This window comes from Thalassophryne amazonica, chromosome 7 (genome assembly GCF_902500255.1).
Source record: "Thalassophryne amazonica chromosome 7, fThaAma1.1, whole genome shotgun sequence".
NCBI classification, from domain to species: Eukaryota; Metazoa; Chordata; class Actinopteri; order Batrachoidiformes; family Batrachoididae; genus Thalassophryne; species Thalassophryne amazonica.
This window is the reverse complement of record NC_047109.1, coordinates 120,247,605-120,269,836: the sequence shown is the minus strand read 5'-3', so window position 1 is coordinate 120,269,836 and position 22,232 is coordinate 120,247,605. Positions and strand designations below refer to the sequence as shown.

Here is a 22,232-nt window from a genome sequence, read left to right as displayed (position 1 = left end):
TCACAGATCAGGTCTGACTGAGCATTTGTCTGACTGATTAGAATGGGGTTTATTAAATGCGAGTCTCAAATCAATCTGTCTGCAGTTTGCTTGGGAAGTTCCGTGTCTTCAGAGCTGATGGCTAAAACTCTGTTCACTGCTTGCTAACTCACCAGCAGCATGGTGGTGCATTTCAAAACCCCATTGACACCACTTCAAATACACACCAAGTCCACTTTTGACGGATGCTGCTTCACTCCTCTTAGATTCTGTGTAGATTTTTGGACAGCTGTCTACACCGGCGTCACTGATGTCGCGGCACGTGTGGTAAACTACAGCTGTGGTCAAACATTTACATACACATAATTTTGGGCTTTAATTATGTTTTTGAACTGTTCTTTTGTCAGGGTGGAATGATTGAACAAACATTAATGAATAAAAAACGAGAACTGGGGGTACAAGATTAAATTTACTGTTTTTACTCTATTAAACACCCCGGGGAGCTGTAATTTTTAAATAAATAGCTCAGCGCAAACATTGCTACTCGGCAGCCTTCAAGCTAAAAGTCGGGAAAGAACCATGTCCCTTGGATTTCCCTAGTTGATAGGAAATGAGTCTGGGAGTGGTGTAGGAACAAGAATAAGCTTGCAACACTGGCAAAAATGGCAAAACGGCTGCCTGGTGCAGGGGGGGAGGGAATGAGGAAAGTGCATTATCACAGCATTGAACAGGAGCTGATAAAATGGCTCCAGGAAAGGAAAACGGCAGGTGACCACATGACAGGGAAGGCTCTGAAATACAAGGCCCTGCAGCTGCATAAACAATATGGAAACCAGAACTTCATGCCTCGAATGGTTGGTATTTGAAGTGAGTGGAACAATGTAACACATGCAGACGATCCACTTATGTCGGTCAGCACCCGAAAGAACAGATGGATAATAAGGTGGACAAGATGGACTTCAGCAGAGGAGGACTATAACAGTCCTGGACACAAGCCACAAATTGTGAACTTCATGGATCACTTATTTTTTTTTAATCATGGCAACAAGGCAGAACTATTTCATTTTCATTTTACTCTGTTCTCTCAGGAATTCACAATTTCACTACATGCAATGTGCTGAAAAAAGTCTGGGGGGGGTGGGGGTTAATGGGGAGGAGGCCTTCAATGGAGTAAATATGGTATTTTGGATCTTCGCTCATCCACACAGTCACAGTTATACATACAGATATTATAATGTTTGGTTATTCCTCGGCCTCCTTTAGTAGTAATGGTACTTGTAATAAGTGTAGCTTATTCATAGCTTTGGAGGCCAGGCTGGGTGAATTGGAGACTCGGCTCCGCACCGTGGAAAATTCTACAGCTAGCCAGGCCCCTGTAGTCGGTGCAGACCAAGGTAGCTTAGCCGCCGTTAGTTTCCCTCTGGCAGATCCCGAGCAGCCGGGAAAGCAGGCCGACTGGGTGACTGTGAGGAGGAAGCGTAGCCCTAAACAGAAGCCCCGTGTACACCGCCAACCCGTTCACATTTCTAACCATTTTTCCCCACTCGGCGACACACTCGCCGAGGAACAAACTCTGGTTATTGGCGACTCTGTTTTGAGAAATGTGAAGTTAGCGACACCAGCAACCATAGTCAGTTGTCTTCCGGGGGCCAGAGCAGGCAACATTGAAGGAAATTTGAAACTGCTGGCTAAGGCTAAGCGTAAATTTGGTAAGATTGTAATTCACGTCGGCAGTAATGACACCCGGTTACGCCAATCGGAGGTCACTAAAATTAACATTGAATCGGTGTGTAACTTTGCAAAAACAATGTCGGACTCTGTAGTTTTCTCTGGGCCCCTCCCCAATCAGACCGGGAGTGACATGTTTAGCCGCATGCTCTCCCTGAATTGCTGGCTGTCTGAGTGGTGTCCAAAAAATGAGGTGGGCTTCATAGATAATTGGCAAAGCTTCTGGGGAAAACCTGGTCTTGTTAGGAGAGACGGCATCCATCCCACTTTGGATGGAGCAGCTCTCATTTCTAGAAATCTGGCCAATTTTCTTAAATCCTCCAAACCGTGACTATCCAGGGTTGGGAACAGGAAGCAGAGTTGTAGTCTTACACACCTCTCTGCAGCTTCTCTCCCCCTGCCATCCCCTCATGACCCCATCACCGTAGAGACGGTGCCTGCTCCCAGACCACCAATAACCAGCAAAAATCTATTTAAGCATAAAAATTCAAAAAGAAAAATAATATAGCACCTTCAACTGCACCACAGACTAAAACAGTTAAATGTGGTCTATTAAACATTAGGTCTCTCTCTTCTAAGTCCCTGTTAGTAAATGATATAATAATTGATCAACATATTGATTTATTCTGCCTTACAGAAACCTGGTTACAGCAGGATGAATATGTTAGTTTAAATGAGTCAACACCCCCGAGTCACACTAACTGCCAGAACGCTCGTAGCACGGGCCGAGGCGGAGGATTAGCAGCAATCTTCCATTCCAGCTTATTAATTAATCAAAACCCAGACAGAGCTTTAATTCATTTGAAAGCTTGACTCTTAGTCTTGTCCATCCAAATTGGAAGTCCCAAAAACCAGTTTTATTTGTTATTATCTATCGTCCACCTGGTCGTTACTGTGAGTTTCTCTGTGAATTTTCAGACCTTTTGTCTGACTTAGTGCTTAGCTCAGATAATTATAGTGGGCGATTTTAATATCCACACAGATGCTGAGAATGACAGCCTCAACACTGCATTTAATCTATTATTAGACTCTATTGGCTTTGCTCAAAATGTAAATGAGTCCACCCACCACTTTAATCATATCTTAGATCTTGTTCTGACTTATGGTATGGAAATTGAAGACTTAACAGTATTCCCTGAAAACTCCCTTCTGTCTGATCATTTCTTAATAACATTTACATTTACTCTGATGGACTACCCAGCAGTGGGGAATAAGTTTCATTACACTAGAAGTCTTTCAGAAAGCGCTGTAACTAGGTTTAATTATATGATTCCTTCTTTATGTTCTCTAATGCCATATACCAACACAGTGCAGAGTAGCTACCTAAATTCTGTAAGTGAGATAGAGTATCTCGTCAATAGTTTTACATCCTCATTGAAGACAACTTTGGATGCTGTAGCTCCTCTGAAAAAGAGAGCTTTAAATCAGAAGTGCCTGACTCCGTGGTATAACTCACAAACTCGCAGCTTAAAGCAGATAACCCGTAAGTTGGAGAGGAAATGGCGTCTCACTAATTTAGAAGATCTTCACTTAGCCTGGAAAAAGAGTGTGTTGCTCTATAAAAAAGCCCTCCGTAAAGCTAGGACATCTTACTACTCATCACTAATTGAAGAAAATAAGAACAACCCCAGGTTTCATTTCAGCACTGTAGCCAGGCTGACAAAGAGTCAGAGCTCTATTGAGCCGAGTATTCCTTTAACTTTAACTAGTAATGACTTCATGACTTTCTTTGCTAATAAAATTTTAACTATTAGAGAAAAAATTACTCATAACCATCCCAAAGACGTATCGTTATCTTTGGCTGCTTTCAGTGATGCCGGTATTTGGTTAGACTCTTTCTCTCAGATTGTTCTGTCCGAGTTATTTTCATTAGTTACTTCATCCAAACCATCAACATGTCTATTAGACCCCATTCCTACCAGGCTGCTCAAGGAAGCCCTACCATTATTTAATGCTTCGATCTTAAATATGATCAATCTATCTTTGTTAGTTGGCTATGTACCACAGGCTTTTAAGGTGGCAGTAATTAAACCATTACTTAAAAAGCCATCACTTGACCCAGCTGTCTTAGCTAATTATAGGCCAATCTCCAACCTTCCTTTTCTCTCAAAAATTCTTGAAAGGGTAGTTGTAAAACAGCTAACTGATCATCTGCAGAGGAATGGTCTATTTGAAGAGTTTCAGTCAGGTTTTAGAATTCATCATAGCACAGAAACAGCATTAGTGAAGGTTACAAATGATCTTCTTATGGCCTCAGACAGTGGACTCATCTCTGTGCTTGTTCTGTTAGACCTCAGTGCTGCTTTTGATACTGTTGACCATAAAATTTTATTACAGAGATTAGAGCATGCCATAGGTATTAAAGGCACTGCGCTGCGGTGGTTTGAATCATATTTATATAATAGATTACAATTTGTTCATGTAAATGGGGAATCTTCTTCACAGACTAAGGTTAATTATGGAGTTCCACAAGGTTCTGTGCTAGGACCAATTTTATTCACTTTATACATGCTTCCCTTAGGCAGTATTATTAGACGGTATTGCTTAAATTTTCATTGTTACGCAGATGATACCCAGCTTTATCTATCCATGAAGCCAGAGGACACACACCAATTAGCTAAACTGCAGGATTGTCTTACAGACATAAAGACATGGATGACCTCTAATTTCCTGCTTTTAAACTCAGATAAAACTGAAGTTATTGTACTTGGCCCCACAAATCTTAGAAACATGGTGTCTAACCACATCCTTACTCTGGATGGCATTACCCTGACCTCTAGTAATACTGTGAGAAATCTTGGAGTCATTTTTGATCAGGATATGTCATTCAAAGTGCATATTAAACAAATATGTAGGACTGCTTTTTTGCATTTACGCAATATCTCTAAAATTAGAAAGGTCTTGTCTCAGAGTGATGCTGAAAAACTAATTCATGCATTTATTTCCTCTAGGCTGGACTATTGTAATTCATTATTATCAGGTTGTCCTAAAAGTTCCCTGAAAAGCCTTCAGTTAATTCAAAATGCTGCAGCTAGAGTACTGACAGGGACTAGAAGGAGAGAGCATATCTCAGCCATATTGGCTTCTCTTCATTGGCTTCCTGTTAATTCTAGAATATAATTTAAAATTCTTCTTCTTACTTATAAGGTTTTGAATAATCAGGTCCCGTCTTATCTTAGGGACCTCATAGTACCATATCACCCCAATAATCAATCAATCAATCAACTTTTTTCTTATATAGCGCCAAATCACAACAAACAGTTGCCCCAAGGTGCTCCATATTGTAAGGCAAGGCCATACAATAATTATGAAAAACCCCAACGGTCAAAACGACCCCCTATGAGCAAGCACTTGGCAACAGTGGGAAGGAAAAACTCCCTTTTAACAGGAAGAAACCTCCAGCAGAACCAGGCTCAGGGAGGGGCAGTCTTCTGTTGAGACTGGTTGGGGCTGAGGGAAAAAACCAGGAAAAAGACATGCCGTGAAGGGGGGCAGACTGCAGGCTTACTTGTAGTTCCTAGGGTTTGTAAGAGTAGAATGGGAGGCAGAGCCTTCAGCTTTCAGGCTCCTCTCCTGTGGAACCAGCTCCCAATTCGGATCAGGGAGACAGACACCCTCTCTACTTTTAAGATTAGGCTTAAAACTTTCCTTTTTGCTAAAGCTTATAGTTAGGGCTGGATCAGGTGACCCTGAACCATCCCTTAGTTATGCTGCTATAGACGTAGACTGCTGGGGGGTTCCCATGATGCACTGAGTGTTCTTTCTCTTTTTGCTCTGTATGCACCACTCTGCATTTAATCATTAGTGATTGATCTCTGCTCCCCTCCACAGCATGTCTTTTTCCTGGTTCTCTCCCTCAGCCCCAACCAGTCCCAGCAGAAGACTGCCCCTCCCTGAGCCTGGTTCTGCTGGAGGTTTCTTCCTGTTAAAAGGGAGTTTTTCCTTCCCACTGTCGCCAAGTGCTTGCTCACAGGGGGTCGTTTTGACCATTGGGGTTTTTCTGTAATTATTGTATGGCTTTGCCTTACAATATAAAGCACCTTGGGGCAACTGTTTGTTGTGATTTGGCGCTATATAAATAAAATTGATTAATTGATTAAAACTTATTACAAACTGCTGTTTGCTGGTGATTACTGAAACTTGGCTGTACTTATCAGTCCCAGATGCTAGCATGGAGCTAGCAGGCGGTACGCTATTCCACTGGGACAGAAATATAAACTCCGGTAAGCGGAAGGGGGGGGGGTTATGTATTTACATTCTTAACAGCTGGTGCACCAACGCTCAGATCATTGATACACATTGTTCCCCTGATCTACAATCACAGTTAAATGTAGACTGTCTCTCTTCCGTGTGAGTTCTCTGCAGTAACTGTCACCACTCATTACACACAGGGGTCGAAATACAATTCTTAACCCTCTGGGGTCTGAGGGCATTTTTTGGACAGTTCACTCGCCTGGCATAAATGTTTTATTATTGCTGTTAACAGCTCTCCCTGCATCCCACAATCAAGTTTTATGTCTGCTTTTTTTTTTTTTTTTTTTTTTTAGGATAACCTGTGCTTTCAGAATATATATGCTTTTGTTGTGTTTTATAAGTGTAATAAAGGTTTACAATCAAAAATAAGAAAGGAAAAAATAAAGTGGAAAATAATTTTCACACACATTTATTCAAAACACAACAAACTATAACAACTGTTTTGACACTTTATGAAGGTAATTTGAGGTCTTGTGTGAAAGACTGTACAACAAAAAGGTTCAAACAATAAACACAAATGCACATTTTGAACAATATATACAAAATGGTCTATGCGTTTGTTTGTTTGTTTTTTGTCTTCATCTCAAAGCTATTTCTGTCTGCTATTACACAAAGGTCACATCACAAACTTCTACTTCTGTGTTTTGGAGTGTTCTGTGCTGCTCAAAGCAGCTTTCATTCACACTTTTACCCACTTTGGCTCCTTAAGCCCCTTTCATATTGGCGTATTCATAGAGCTGCGTATTGCAGCGTTGCGTTTCATTTATTTACGCCCAAAATGCACGCATAATCAGCCTTTTTCAGTGTTCGTTTCATACTTGCATCTGCGTGTGTTCGTTTTTTAATGTGTGCACACAGTCGCGTGGACCTTGCCGCTATTAAACCAGTTCAGTGCTATTTTCTGCCTCTGTGGAAGTGTGCTCTGTTCTCCACTGCAGGTGTGGTGCGGCTCAAAAACAGAGTCATTTAAAATTATTAGTTTTTTTTTTGTCTTGGTGGATCACTTTCATTGTGTACAGATGCTGCTGAGTCTGGCTGTGGTAAAGGCTGCCCTAAATGAAACGCTCTAAAGAGAGAGAGAGAGAGAGAGAGAGAGAGAGAGAGACTAGGGATGGGTATTGATAAGATTTTATCGATATTGATGCCATTATCGATCCGATTCCTTATCGATTCCCTTATCGATACCTCGTGAATTTTGTACTAAAAGTAGGTTTCACAGGTTTTCTATGTATTTCATTGAGTCTTAAAATAAATAAATATGAAATTGGTCACTGTATCCTTGATCTCTGGACATAAATAAAAATAAACAAAACAGTGTTTCACTTTGAAGTTATTAATTCCGACTGGATTCTATCGTTCTAATTTGACTCGTCAGAGAGCCGCGCAGCGTTTGGAGCTGTGTGAACAGAACGGAGGACGATTCCCGTTTCTTTCTTGCAACAAGACAGAAGTCCCAGTTAGTAACTTTAATCTGCACTAAAGTGACTCATGATTGACATATTCAGGGATGAAAGTGGTGAAAAACAAAAAAAGCTGAAACCCAAAATTACCCCCCAACACCACCCACATGAAAATATTTCAATTCTAGAAGCTCTGAAATGCAATCTGGGACTGTTCCAGACAATAAACTGCAGTGAGTGCAGCATCCATTTAGTGAGGAAAAACCCAACTTTCCTTATTCAGATTCATTCCAGTAGTATTCTGCTCTTACTAGGATGCAGCAGTTTTCTAGTTTGTCAGATAGTTCTGGAGGAAATCACTGAAGAAATTAACAAACTGAAAATGTGGTTTGACTGAAACAAATTGTCATTAAACTTAAATAAAACAGGGATGAAGTGGAGGTGTAAGAGTCACTAGGTGTTCACAGGAAACACTTATTTCTGTATGTATTTATTTATATAAAACTTTCCTTTTTGCTAAAGCTTATAGTTAGGGCTGGATCAGGTGACCCTGAACCATCCCTTAGTTATGCTGCTATAGACTTAGACTGCTGGGGGGTTCCCATGATGCACTGTTTCTTTCTCTTTTTGCTCTGTATGCACCACTCTGCATTTAATCATTAGTGATTGATCTCTGCTCCCCTCCACAGCATGTCTTTTTCCTGGTTCTCTCCCTCAGCCCCAACCAGTCCCAGCAGAAGACTGCCCCTCCCTGAGCCTGGTTCTGCTGGAGGTTTCTTCCTGTTAAAAGGGAGTTTTTCCTTCCCACTGTAGCCAAGTGCTTGCTCACAGGGGGTCGTTTTGACCGTTGGGGTTTTTCTGTAATTATTGTATGGCCTTGCCTTACAATATAAAGCGCCTTGGGGCAACTGTTTGTTGTGATTTGGCGCTATATAAAAAAATTGATTGATTGATTGATTGATTTATTTATGTTCATTGTTAGTTGGTTTTATATTTTCTGTTGTGTTTTTATTCAGGTTCTTTTTGTCTCTTTCTCTAAAATTGTATATAATCATTAGATTAGTTATTATTACTATTATTGTTGTGCTTGCTATTATTAATAATATAAACAAAAATAAATTTAAAAAATATTAATACATTTGACTCTTTTACAACAACAAACGCTTGACAGCTGCAACAGCTTAATGCTAACTTAACATTGAAAATGCCGTAGACATGCTAACGTGTTAGCATCAGCCCCGTTTTTAAGTTATAAAATACATCTATCAACTGTTTCAGAAGACCATAACAGGTCGGTTTAACATAAAAAAGGTAAATAATACTGACAGCCATATGCTCTTTAGGGTTTTAGCGGGGGAAAGCGAAAGAAAAAAATTAATCATTGAAGCAATGATTAAAGCACTGCTTCGATCTGCAAATCACTACTTTGACTGGTTCAAGGTTCAAAGCAAAGCTGCGCTGCAGAAAAGTTGATTATGGACCCGCTGCAGGATCTGTAATCAATGTAGAGAAATGATCATTTTCCTGATAAACACCCCCAAAAACAACGGCCACTCTGAAGGACCGATAAGGGAATCGTTAAGTAAAAAGGTTATTGATGTTGGTGGATCGAACCATTTCTTAACGATACCCGAAAGGAACCGGTTCTCGATACCCATCCCTACGAGCGACCGACCTGCTGTTTCTGTTGTGTTTCTGGATTTCTGAGTTGAGGTTCAATTCCCTGTTCTGAACACTGAGGTGCTGTGGGCTGTGTGATCATGTTCTCCAGCTGACGCACTCAGTTTTTGGTTGTGTACAGAAGCGCTGTGCTGCGCAGACCTGCTTAAAACTGTGTCCAGCGCTCTACGCCAAAGAAAATTACACGTTTAATTTCTTCCATCCTACGCGCGTAGCCCTCAACATACTGCTGCGTAAGCAGAAAAAACTCGACATAGAGCTGCTAAAAGTGGGTGTAGAGCTGCTCAACTCAGCGTAGACGATACGCTGCAATGAGCAGCTCTACGAATACGCCAATATGAAAGGGGCTTTACTCTGAGGAGCGGCCCTCCCCCTCGCTCCATTGATATGGTAAACAGTGCTTTACGCCAAGAAAGCAGAGTTATCCAGTAACATTCAGATGCAAACTAGTGGAGCAATCCTGATAGTTACACACTCTTTGTTTGAGCACGTGAGATTGTCATCAGAGTCTCTCCGTCTGCTCCTGCTTTCATTGATCACCATGCGTAATGGCGCAGGGCGCATTGGAGACCAATAGTATGTACTCATTGGAGCACCCAGGGGGCTATTCAAACGGGCCAACTAGTAACACATCACTCCTGAAAACAATCTTTGGCTTTTCACGTGAGGTGAATCTGCTCTACGATTGGATTTTGGAAACCCATGTGACGGTGAACCAATTCTGATTGGACACTCACACTGCGCACGTCATCACACAGCTTCTATGAGGAGTACAAAGATGGCCGATGGCTGGTTTGAAAGTCCGCGTAGTTAACTTTTAAGTTTCTATCTCATATCATTAAAAAGTTATTTATAATTTAGTAATGTTTGGTCTTAGCTGTCGTATACGACGTCGTCCACCACAGAGGGTTAACCTAAAGTTACTTGCACCAAAAAAACGTTACTTGCACAACCAAAAGTCAGTCTTACATCAACCTTAAAGCCGCATTCACACCGGGCGCGATCAGACGCTACAAATTTGCGGGGGTCGCATGGTGACGGACGCGCCACCATCGCCCGGTGTCACTCTGCTTTTGCTGCGAAAATTCGCCACGGTGCGTCATCAAATAGGAGGAGCTTCCATTCCGCTCGCCGGCTCCGGTTGTCAGTCAAGTTAACATGACGGACCTTGATCACACGGAGTGAGTTGTTGTGGAAAGCTGACAAATGTCATGAGACGTTCCCAATTCAGTGAGTTTCATTATTTGCTGCAGGAGCTGCGTCTGGATGACAGCTGCTTTCAGCAGTCCTTCCGCCTCTGCGGGACCCAGTTTGAGGACCTCCTGTCCCGTTCACACGCCCACATGTAAACAATTAAAAAAAATTAAAAAAAAGAAACTCCACTGCCTGCTGTGGGGCTGCAGCTCGCTCTTCCCCCCAAAACTCTGTCATAATTGTGTTTAGAAACCAGTCACCCTTTGCTTTATTATACATCTGTGTAGTTAATAAGTAAAATAATCTCCATGGATGATTCGCTCTCACGCGCACATAAAATAAAAAGAAACTCCGCTCCCCGCTGCTGTGAGGCTGCTGCTCGCTCCAAAAACTCTGTCATAATTGTGAAATAAAGGACAAAAGAGACATAAGTTCTGCTCACAGGCTGCTACCAGATACAGGACATGTTCACATCTTCAGTCAAAGTCCAGACATCTCCACGTCACTACATATTCAGTCCCTGATTGGTCATCGCGGCGCGCCGAAAAAGTTCAGATTTTTCAACTTGGGGAGGAGGGCAACACGACGTGATGCGACGCAATATCGCGCCACAAACGCGCCATTCGCTCAAAATCGCTTCACTCGCGTTGCTTCATTCACGTCCATCGCGTCGCGCTGCATGACTTGGCGCCAAAACGCGTCGTTCCATAGGGATTACATGGCAACCTGTCGCTGCTGTCACTCACATCGCGCCCGGTGTGAACACAGCTTAAAACTCCTCTGATGTGTCAGACTCCTCCTCTCTGGAGAGAGTTTGAGGGGAGAGTGCCAGCAGCGGCAGACAGTTTTTTTTTTCATGTGCGCGTGAACGTACGGAACCCGGGAGAGGTTACTTAAAGTGATTTTTTTCTGGCCGTGATAATTTGTGCGCACGTTTTCCTTTAATTGAGCCCACATATTAATAAAACGTGCTCTCAAATTAATAATTTGTGCGCACGTTTTACTGGCCGTGATAATTCGTGCGCACGTTTTCCGTTTTATTAATTTGAGGGCTCAATTAAAGGAAAACGTGTGCACATTTTCCTTTCGTTCAAAATAAACTCCATAATATGACCTAAACTGTCATCTTCAGGACAGGGAGACGCTTCGCCCTCAGCGTCCTTTTTAATGTGCTTAAACTCCAGATGATGTCATGCTGGGCAGCTGGAGTTCTCTGTATGTCCTTGTGCGCCCAAACCATGATGATACACTCTGACCGGATCCATTTCTAATGAAGAAATGTATCACACTGTCTGCTGGTTTGTTGGCTAATAGCCAACATTTATGTGTCAAGACAATACATTGTCTTGACACACTCAGTTATTCAACATATTGAATAATTGAGTGCACGTTTTACAAATTGTGGCCACGTTTAAGTAGATTGTGCCCTTGTTTTACTAAAATGATGCTTAAAACGAGCGCACAATATCATAAAATGTGTGCACAATATAATGAGACAAGCACACAATATAATAAAACGTGCGCACATTCTCTCCACATGCAAAACATTTTGCGATGACACTTCCAGGGCTCCGTAGTTCCTCGCTCTCTCTCCCCTCAAACTCTATCATAATTGTGTTTATAAATCAGTCACGATTTGTTTTATTATACTTTTGTGTAGTTAATAAATAAAATAATCTTCACAGACAATTCGTTCGCGCGCGCAAAAAAAAAAACTGCAGCTGCCGCTCTCCCTTCAAACTCTCCCCAGAGAGGAAGAGTCTTGTAAGAGAACTTGTAAGATCTGAAATTTTGAAGCCAATGGAGCATGACCTTGATCCCGTGCAATTTGCTTATAGGCCCAACAGAGGAGTAGAAGATGCTACAGTCACTTTATTAAATTTGCTTTTTAAACATCTGGAGGAGAAAGGAACACATGCAAGACTTTTATTTATCGACTTTTCATCTGCTTTTAACACAGTCCAGCCCCATGTGTTTGCCTCAAGGCTTTTAAAACATTTTAAAGTAATCTTGTGGGCTGGATTTTGAATTTTTTAACTGACAGGACACAGAGAGTGAGAGTGAACGGAACTGTTTCGGATCAGGTTACATCCTCCACTGGTGCCCCACAGGGATGTGTGCTCTCTCCACTTTTGTTCATCCTCTATACAAACATGTGCCGTAGCAGCAGAGAGGATAGAACAATTTTAAAGTATGCAGATGACACAGTTATTGTCAGTTTGCTGAAAAACAGTGACAGGAGTCACGGCCCAGTTGTTACTGATTTTCTTGACTGGTGCAGTAAGGCTTTTCTTGAGATGAACATTTCTAAAACAAAAGACATGATTATTGACTTTCATAAAAACAGTTCTCCCAGTCAAGAGGCAGCAGTTTTAAAGGGCAGACAGTGGAGTGTGTCAGCACATAGAAATATCTTGGAACTGTCATCGATGACAAACTGAGCTTTGAGGCAAACTGTGACGCTGTGTACAAAAAGGGACGCCGGCGCCTCTATTGTCTGAGAAAACTGTCCACTTTTAACACAGACAGAACCGTGCTGACCGTGTTTTATCGTGCTTTTATAGAATCAGTTTTATTCTTCTGTCTTGTTTCATGGTTTGGAAGCGTGTCCCTCAAAAACAAAAACTGTTTAAACCAAATTGTGAAATGGTTGAGTAAGCTGATTGGAGAGTCTCAGCTTCAGCCAGAATCCCTGTACACTAAACAAGTACAGAGGATACCAGGTTCGATTCCCAGAGACGACTCCCAACCTCTTCATGGTGAGTTTCAGCTGCTCCCCTCAGGTCGGAGGTTCAGGGGACCAGCTTGTAAAACAGTTTTGTACCAGCAGCCATCAGGGCTGTAAACAAGTAACAGAAACTTAAATATAACTTATGTATTTATTTTTTTCTATAGTCTCTTTTAGCTTGTTTTTATGAACAGCGCATTTTTATTTTTATTTATTTATTTAGTTTTTATCCTTTAGGCTCGGTATGATATGTTTTTAGACTTTTTATTTAGTGATGTTTTAACTCATCTTGCTTTTATTCTACTTTGGGACTGTCCTTGTTCCTCTTTTAGCTTTTTTGCACTGTTGTCACTTTGTCTTGTTCTGTGTTTTGCTGTGTGTTTACTGAACGGGATGACTCACTCACTGTAAACTAATTTTACCCAAGGGTAGAATAATAAATTGAATCTGAGTCTGACACATCAGAGGAGGAGTTTTAAGGTTGATATAAGACTGACTTTTGCTTGTGCAAGTAACTTTTTTTTTGGTGCAAGTAATTTTTTTGTTACTAGCACCAGTGAAAGTAGATTAAAAATGTATTTTGACCCCTGGTCAGCAAAGAGCAGATGTTCCCCAACCAAAAGCGCTGGTGTACAGGGGAGGTCCGCACTCTCCTTAAAGAACGCAACGCCGCCTTCAGGTCGGTTGACAGTGAACATTACAGCACTGCAAGAGCCAGACTGATGAGAGACATCAGAGATGCCAAAGCAGCTCACAAGAGGAGGCTGGAGGACAACTTCAACAACAACAACAACCCACACAGAGTGTGGCAGGGCATCCAGCACATTACCAACTACAGATTCAGCAGGAGCACCGCTGGAGAAGGTGACACTTCACTGGCAGAGCAACTCAACTGCTTCTTCGCCTGCTTTGAGGTGAGCACTACTAACTGCCGGGACATTATCACACCCTCTCCTGTTTGCAACAGCCACATGCTCACTGTACAGGAGCATGAGGTGAGGCGGATGCTCAGTAGAGTAAATCCTAGGAAAGCTGCTGGCCCAGACGGCATCACAGGAACGGTGCTACAAGTCTGCGCGTCACAGCTCTCGGCCATTTTCACAAGACTCTTCAACCTGTCATTGTCCAAAGGCATCGTTCCGCCATGCCTGATATCTGCTACAATAATTCACCTGTCTAAAAAACCTTACATCACTATCTTAAATGACTACCGCCCAGTGGCACTCACACCAGTGATCAGACCAAGTGCTTTGAGTGGTTGATTCAGCAGCACATCCTCGCCAGCCTCCCACCCACCTTTGATCCACATCAGTTTGCATACAGAACAAGAAGGTCTACAGAAGATGCCATCATCACTGCTCTCCACAGTGCACTGTCCCACTTTGAACACCAGGGGAGCTATGTGAAGATGCTCTTTGTAGACTTCAGCTTTGTTTTTAACACCATCATACCGGAGCAACTTATCACGAAACCTACTAATCTGGGATTAGCCCCATCCATCTGCCAATGGATTATGAACTTCCAGACCAACCAACCTCAAACAGTGAAAATAGGCAAACATCTCATCCCAGCTTACGCTCAGTACCGGCTCCCCCCAGGGATGCGTACTGAGTCCTCTGTTGTATTCTCTGTACACTTATAATTGTACCCCCACCCACCCTACAAACACCATCAAGTATGAGGACGACAGTCACAGTCACGTTGAGTACCGTCCTGTTGCTCTGACTTGCGCTGAAACCACTTCATTTCTGTGTTGAGCCCAGGACACAAACAAGATTATACATGTTTAATTTTTGGCCTCTGATTTGCTTCGTCCTTTGCATCCCTCGTGCAGACTGGTGAGGTGGTGAAAGGATTGCAATCTTATCCTTAATACTTCCAAAAACAAAAGAAATAATCATGGATTTTTGCAGAAAAAAAGTCAGCAATGGAGCTCCTTCACATTAATGGGGAATGTGTGGAGAGAGTTCCTGCCTTCAAGTTCCTGGGCACATACATCACAGAGGACCTCTCCTGGTCTATCAACACCTACCACATGGTCAAGAAGGCCCAGCAGTGACTCCACTTCCTGAGAATACTCAGGAAACACCACCTGGAGGAGAAACTGCTGGTGTCCTTCTACTGCTGCTACATTGAGAGCGTGCTGGCCCACTGCAGTTCCACCTGGTATACCTGCTGCTCAGCAACTGACAAGAAGGCCCTACAATGGATTATTAACGCCACCCAAAAAAAAATCACAGACTGTGCCCTGCCCTCTCTGCAGGACATCATCTCTCGCTGCATCAGCAGATCTGAAAGCATTTTGAAGGACCCCTCAGCTGTCCTCTGGCAAACCTTTTAGGTCCATCAAATCATGCACAGATTCAAAAACAGTTTCTACCCCACTGCATTACAGACACTGAACATTTCCAATCATTTTCACACACGGTCCATCTAGATCTGAGAGACTGAGCCCTTCTGACGGTCGGACTGCAGGTACTTTATGCACTTATGCACTTTTTCCAGTCTACCTCACCTGCTATTCTAATTGAGTATGGAGACTGTTGTGTGTATGTATGTGGGGTTTCTGGGGATAGAGGAGGGCAGTGAGGGGAGGCTTATGTGCAGGTTTTTTTGCACTGTCTTGTATTAATTTAGTACTCAATATTTTATTTTATTTTAGAGCACCAAGTGGACTGCTATCCACTTTCGTTATATTTTGTGCAATGACATTAAACAATTCAATTCAATTCAATACATCTGTGTGATCAGACAGCCTGACGGACAACCTGAAAAACAGCTGAGGTCCACGTGTACGGTGCACGACTGCATGCTGCTCCGTTACAGAAAAGTCTCACATCAAGACAGACTCAAAGTAAAATAAAAATAAAGCCTACCAGCTGCACTGAGAAGAACAAAATACATAAAAAAGAAAAACCTGAACAGGTCACTCATCCACTTGTGATTTCCAAAGTCCACTCCACCAAAGGAGTCCCCACACATGGGTCGTGCGCGGTCACTAGCTGGTGTTGCAGAACTCCTCACAAAGTTCTCTCACAATTCTGGTATGTTAAATAGAAAGTCCATTATCTCCTGAAAGTAATGTATTCCATCTTCTTTCCAATGTAAGAAATGCATCTGCGTGTCCAGGCAGCCTGTAAAAACAGCATCATGGAGACATTCCATGTACACGTTCATGGTGGGACTAAAATAGCACCCTGCGACACAAACAGCAGCATCACCACATGTTAGGATCCAAAATCTGACACACTCTGAAAAAAGTAAGAGTTTCAGGGTGAGGTGTGTCACCTCCTGTCTGTCTGTACATCCTGTGTAAATCCCAACCTTCACTTTCCAATGGAAGCTCAGAAGCTTTGTTGTCGGATGTAGAAGCGTTTGTGTCGCTGTCTGTCAGCCATCGAGATGTTTTTACTTTTCCTAAAATGCACGTCACACACCAAGAAATGCTGAGTAAGACGTTTTCCAGAAATGCGCCTGCTGACTTGGGGAGGAAAGCTGGACCTTTTGTTTTTTGGACAATATAGAGGGGTGTCAAAATCTGAATCACAAGGACAATGTGATATTTTCACACTTTGAAGAGAATGCCCCAGCGTGTAACTTGGGAATTCAAACTTTTCAAACTGAAACCTCCGCAGTTTAAATATTTGGGGTCAACTGTTCAAAGTAATGGAGAGTGTGGTAGAGAGGTGAAGAAGAGAGTGCAGGCAGGGTGGAGTGGGTGGAGAAAGGTGGCAGGAGTGATTTGTGACCGAAGAATATCAGCAAGAGTGAAGGAGAAAGTCTACAAGACAGTAGTGAGACCAGCTATGTTGGACGGTTTAGAGAAGGTGAAATTAACAAAAAGACAGGAGGCGCAGCTGAAGATGTTGAGATTCTCTTTGGGAGGACGAGGATGGACAAGATTAGGAATGAACATAGAGGGACAGGTCAGGTGGGACGGTTTGGAGGTGGAGATTAGGGGAGGTGATGGTCTAGTGCAGGAGTAGGCAACCTGTTCCAGAAAGAGCCATGAGGGTGCAGGTTTTCTTTGCAGCCACTGACTCCACCAGGTGATTTTACTGATTAATATCACTTTGAGCAGATGGAATCAGTTAATCAGTGAAATCACCTGGTAGAGTCAGTGGCTGCAAAGAAAACCTGCACCCTCATGGCTCTTTCTGGAACAGGTTGCCTACCCCTGGTCTAGTGGTTAAGTGTTGGGCTTGAGACCAGAGGATCTTCGGTTCAAATCCCAGCCTGACCGGAAAATCACTAAGGGTCCTTGGGCAAGGCCTTTAATCCCCTATTGCTCCTGGTGTGTAGTGAGCACCTTGTATGACAGCACCCTCACATCGGAGTGAATGTGAGGCATTATTGTAAAGCACTTTGAGTGTCTCATGCAGATGGAACCCAGGGTATATAGGGAGAAGGATGCTGAGGATGGAGCCACCAGAAGGAGGAGAAGAGGGAGGACAAAGAAGAGGTTTATGGATGTGCTGAGGGAGGACATGCAGGTGGTTGGTGAGACAGAGGAAGATACAGAGGACAGGGTGAGATGGAAACGATTGATCTGCTGTGGCGACCCCTAAAGGCAGCAGCCCGAAAGAAGAAGATACATTCTTTTAAGGCCGTGGCTCGGACGCACGGCAAGACTCTGGTGGCAAAACTTGGAACTACTTGTATAAACAAACATACTGCATTCAAGATGTTATAACTCCTTTAATATTTTTCTATTTTGATGATTTTTTTTTTTTCGGCCATGTCCACATTTCACTATTCGCCCGGCAAGACTCTGGTGGCCGTGTCCATAACTCCCATTTAATGGACACGGCGGTGTCGTGCCAAAGTACTTATCCCCGTCAGAATTTGTATCCCCTGGCACGGGAGCGCGCACTGACTCAGTGCAGCGCTTCCAGGCATTCTGCAGCTCTTTAAACGATCTCCTCCTGCTCCCAGACAAAAATAACAGCACGCAGAGACACAGAAACGGTGTCCAATATAAAAAAACGCTGAAGCATTACATGCTGTAAGATTTAAAAAAGAAAACGCTGTAAGGCGTTTATTTAAAAAAGAAAACACTGTAACCTGTTTATATGTTAAAAAAGAAAACGCTGTAAGATGTTTATATGTTAAAAAAGAAAACGCTGTAAGATGTTTATATGTTAAAAAAGAAAACGCTGTAAGATGTTTATATGTTAAAAAAGAAAACGCTGTAAGATGTTTATATGTTAAAAAAGAAAACGCTGTAAGATGTTTATATGTTAAAAAAGAAAACGCTGTAAGATGTTTATATGTTAAAAAGAAAACGCTGTAAGATGTTTATATGTTAAAAAAGAAAACGCTGTAAGATGTTTATATGTTAAAAAAGAAAACGCTGTAAGATGTTTATATGTTAAAAAAGAAAACGCTGTAAGATGTTTATATGTTAAAAAAGAAAACGCTGTAAGATGTTTATATGTTAAAAAAAAAAACGCTGTAAGATGTTTATATGTTAAAAAAGAAAACGCTGTAAGATGTTTATATGTTAAAAAAGAAAACGCTGTAAGATGTTTATATGTTAAAAAAGAAAACGCTGTAAGATGTTTATATGTTAAAAAAGAAAACGCTGTAAGATGTTTATATGTTAAAAAAGAAAACGCTGTAAGATGTTTATATGTTAAAAAAGAAAACGCTGTAAGATGTTTATATGTTAAAAAAGAAAACGCTGTAACCTGTTTATATGTTAAAAAAGAAAATGCTGTAAGACATTTATTTAAAAAAGAAAACGCTGTAACCCGTTTATATATGTAAAAAAAAAAAAAAACGCTGTAAGATGTTTATATGTTAAAAAAGAAAACGCTGTAACCTGTTTATATGTTAAAAAAGAAAACGCTGTAACCTGTTTATATGTTAAAAAAGAAAACGCTGTAAGATGTTTATATGTTAAAAAAGAAAACGCTGTAAGATGTTTATATGTTAAAAAAGAAAACGCTGTAAGATGTTTATATGTTAAAAAAGAAAACGCTGTAAGATGTTTATATGTTAAAAAAGAAAACGCTGTAAGATGTTTATATGTTAAAAAGAAAACGCTGTAAGATGTTTATATGTTAAAAAAGAAAATGCTGTAAGATGTTTATATGTTAAAAAAGAAAACGCTGTAAGATGTTTATATGTTAAAAAAGAAAACGCTGTAAGATGTTTATATGTTAAAAAAGAAAACGCTGTAACCTGTTTATATGTTAAAAAAAAGAAAATGCTGTAAGACATTTATTTAAAAAAGAAAACACTGTAACCCGTTTATATATGTAAAAAAAAAAAAAAACGCTGTAAGATGTTTATGATCGCACCACCGTCAAGATAATTCAATGATTTTCACTCCATTCGAGATTAAAATATGAACAGTTATAAACTGTACACTCTTGTACTTGTCTGACTTTTTCTGTTTTAAATAAAAGATAAGCAGACAAACATGATGAGGGTGATGGTTGTTTTGGTTTGCAAGAAATAAAATTCAGCTTTTACACTGTTAAAAAAAATCCAGTTGTTTTTACAGAAAAATCCTGTCAGTTGTGGTTTCCAGGGGAATTCTGTCAAAATTACAATGAACATGTAAATGGTTTTACACATAGGGTGTAATTCCAGCTATAAAGATAGGGGATACAAATTCTGGCAGACTGACAGATGGTGGCTGCTAGAAAATGTATCCCCTATGCAACTCTACTAAACAAAGAAAAATCTTTCTCAAATTTACTGTTGTTATTGTGGATGAGCTAAAGTGTATATCACTATGAAACACCTGACGGTAGGCTGCAATTCCAGCTATAAAGATAAGGGATACAAATTCTGGCAGGCTGACAGATGGTGGCTGTCAGAAAATGTATCCCCTATGCAACTCCACTAAATAAAGACAAAACTTCCTCAAATTTACTGCAGGAAATTGAAGCACCCGGAAGAAACCTTTATTTAATCAGGTCAGTCCCATTGAGATCAAGATCTCTTTTGCAAGGGAGACCTGAATATATATAAAGTTTCCAATTCACCTATCTTGCATGTCTTTAAATGTGAGAGGAAATCGGAGCACTTGGAGGAAACCCACACAAACATGGGGAGAACATGTAAACTCCACACAGAAAGGCCACAGGTGGGAATCGAACCAATGACCTTCTTGCTCTGAGGCAACATGCGCTAACCACAAAGCTACTGTGCTTATTAATCTATAAGATACAGACAGATATCAGGGGTGGTGCCAAGTGTTTAGTGCACCTGGTTTCAGTAACAAAGGTTCCTGGTTCGAACCCCACCCCTGCCACATTTCACTGTGTCATGTGACGTTGCAGCAGGAAGGACATCTGGTGTCCAGCTTGTGCCAAATCTACATGTAGATCCTCCTTGTATCTGCTGTGGTGACCCTGAGTGAAATCATGGGAGCAGCCAAAGGGACTTAATATATTTGTAAATTTTACCAAAAAAAAAAAAAGAAGTGTAATATCAGCATGGCCATGACAATTCAACGTGAAAAAGACCACTAATATTTTTTAATTACAGGTTTCAACTGTAAAATTTACATAAATATGTATGTGCAAACCATTTACATGTTCATTGTAATTTTGACAGAATTCCCCTGGAAACCACAGCTGACAGAACTTTTCTGTAAAAACAACTGGATTTTTTTTTTTTTTTTAACAGTGTAAAAGTTAATTTAATTTCTTGTAAACCAAAACAACCATCACCCTCATCACGTTTGTCTGCTTATCTTTGATTTATTTATTTATTTTATTTAAAACAGAAAAAGTCACAGACAAGAACAAGAGTGTACAGTTTATAACTGGTCATATTTTAATCTCGAATGAACGAACTGAAGAGTGAAAATCATTGAATTATCTCGAAGGTGGTGCGATCATAAACACGTTACAGCGTGTTTTTTAATAAACGTCTTCGGCGTTTTTGTTTTTTTTATGTTGGCCACCGTTTCTGTGTCTGTGCGCGTAATCGACGTGAAGACACGCGCGCATTAAACGTCGTCAAAAGATTATGAATCCGGACGTGTTTGTCTCCAATGTCACAATGCTTGTAATAGAATGTTTATCTGGCAACAAGGTCGCGGTGACGTCACAGCGCCCTGGGAGCGCTTCGTTTATGCACCTGCACGTACCGCCCGCTGCCCCTCGCCGCCGTGTCCTTGGATGGAGGAACAACATCGAGGTTTTAAACTCAGCAAGAATCGCAAAGTCTGCAGAGAAATTCCATCCATTTCCGTTCATTATTTTGTTCCCCCTTTTTAAAACTGTGACACACCGTGAGCAGGGCGGCGCTGCTGTTTGCTGAGTGGACGTTCGTTTCCTGTGTCGGCGCGTCCCTACCTGATGGCAAGCAGCTCGTGCAGCAGATAGGCTGCAGCCGCCAGCAGGGCCCCCCCGGTCAGGTACAGGGTCTTCTTCCACCAGGAGTCCGAGCCCAGGACCGACATGATGCCCCCGTAGTCCTGCAGAGGGAAGGCGATGATGTATCCATACAAAGACGGCTGCTGCTCGGAGCCGCACAGGCCGAGCGGCAGGCTGTGATTCCGTCCGAGTTCCACCACACACGGCCGGGACGAGGCCAAGCCCGCAGCCCAGTACATCCTACCTCCGTCGGTTACATCCGCCCCGCGTCCTCCCTGCTGCTGCGGCGCCTTTTAGGTCTCATCCAAAAGTTTGGCAGTTTTTCTACGGCATGGCGGCGGCTTTTGCAGACAAACACGAACAGAGTGAAGCTCATCGCTCGTCCGCAGCCGCTTTGCTGCCTTTACATTGTCAAGCTGCGCACAGTCAGCACTACTTCCCTTTTACCGCATTTCAAAATAAACCTGATGTCGTTCAACGATTCAGTTCATGAATGAATGCATTTTGTTTGCCATGTTCCACATATTATGTCAATCAGAAATATTCATGAATTGTACCTGGCCCATATCACAATTCTGCTGCTGTGCAAGACTTCTGAAAGTACCCAGTGTGAGTCCAAGGTTTTTATGCATATTCAGAAAAATGAAATTTCCAAACGATAAACCATTGAAGGGAAAGTCATTTGCAAATTTGTTCTGCAGCTGAGACAAAATTTAAAGCTTTGTTCAAAATCCAGAAATGTGCATCTTTACGTAAATGGCAATTGTGCAAAATCCAGTACCTTGTGTAGAATGTCTGTACCTCATCAACATGCTGACATCGTTCACCAGGAATCTTACAAATAGATTTGAATGACTTAGTTTAACCAAAATTACTGCATATACAACCCCTGGCAAAAATGATGGAATCACCGGCCTCGGAGGATGTTCA

General features: G+C 41.7%; 1 protein-coding gene across 1 annotated transcript in view; it reads right to left on the bottom strand.

Moving 5' to 3' along the window:
* faxcb (failed axon connections homolog, metaxin like GST domain containing b) overlaps window positions 1-21,640 on the bottom strand; it is a 74,538-nt gene extending 52,898 nt beyond the window's left edge. Inside the window, exon 1 of the mRNA XM_034175430.1 lies at window positions 21,282-21,640. Within this exon, the coding sequence (XP_034031321.1) occupies window positions 21,282-21,541 (260 nt within the window). The 5' untranslated portion in view covers window positions 21,542-21,640. The remainder of the gene's footprint in view (window positions 1-21,281) is intronic.
* Window positions 21,641-22,232: the final 592 nt, after the last annotated feature.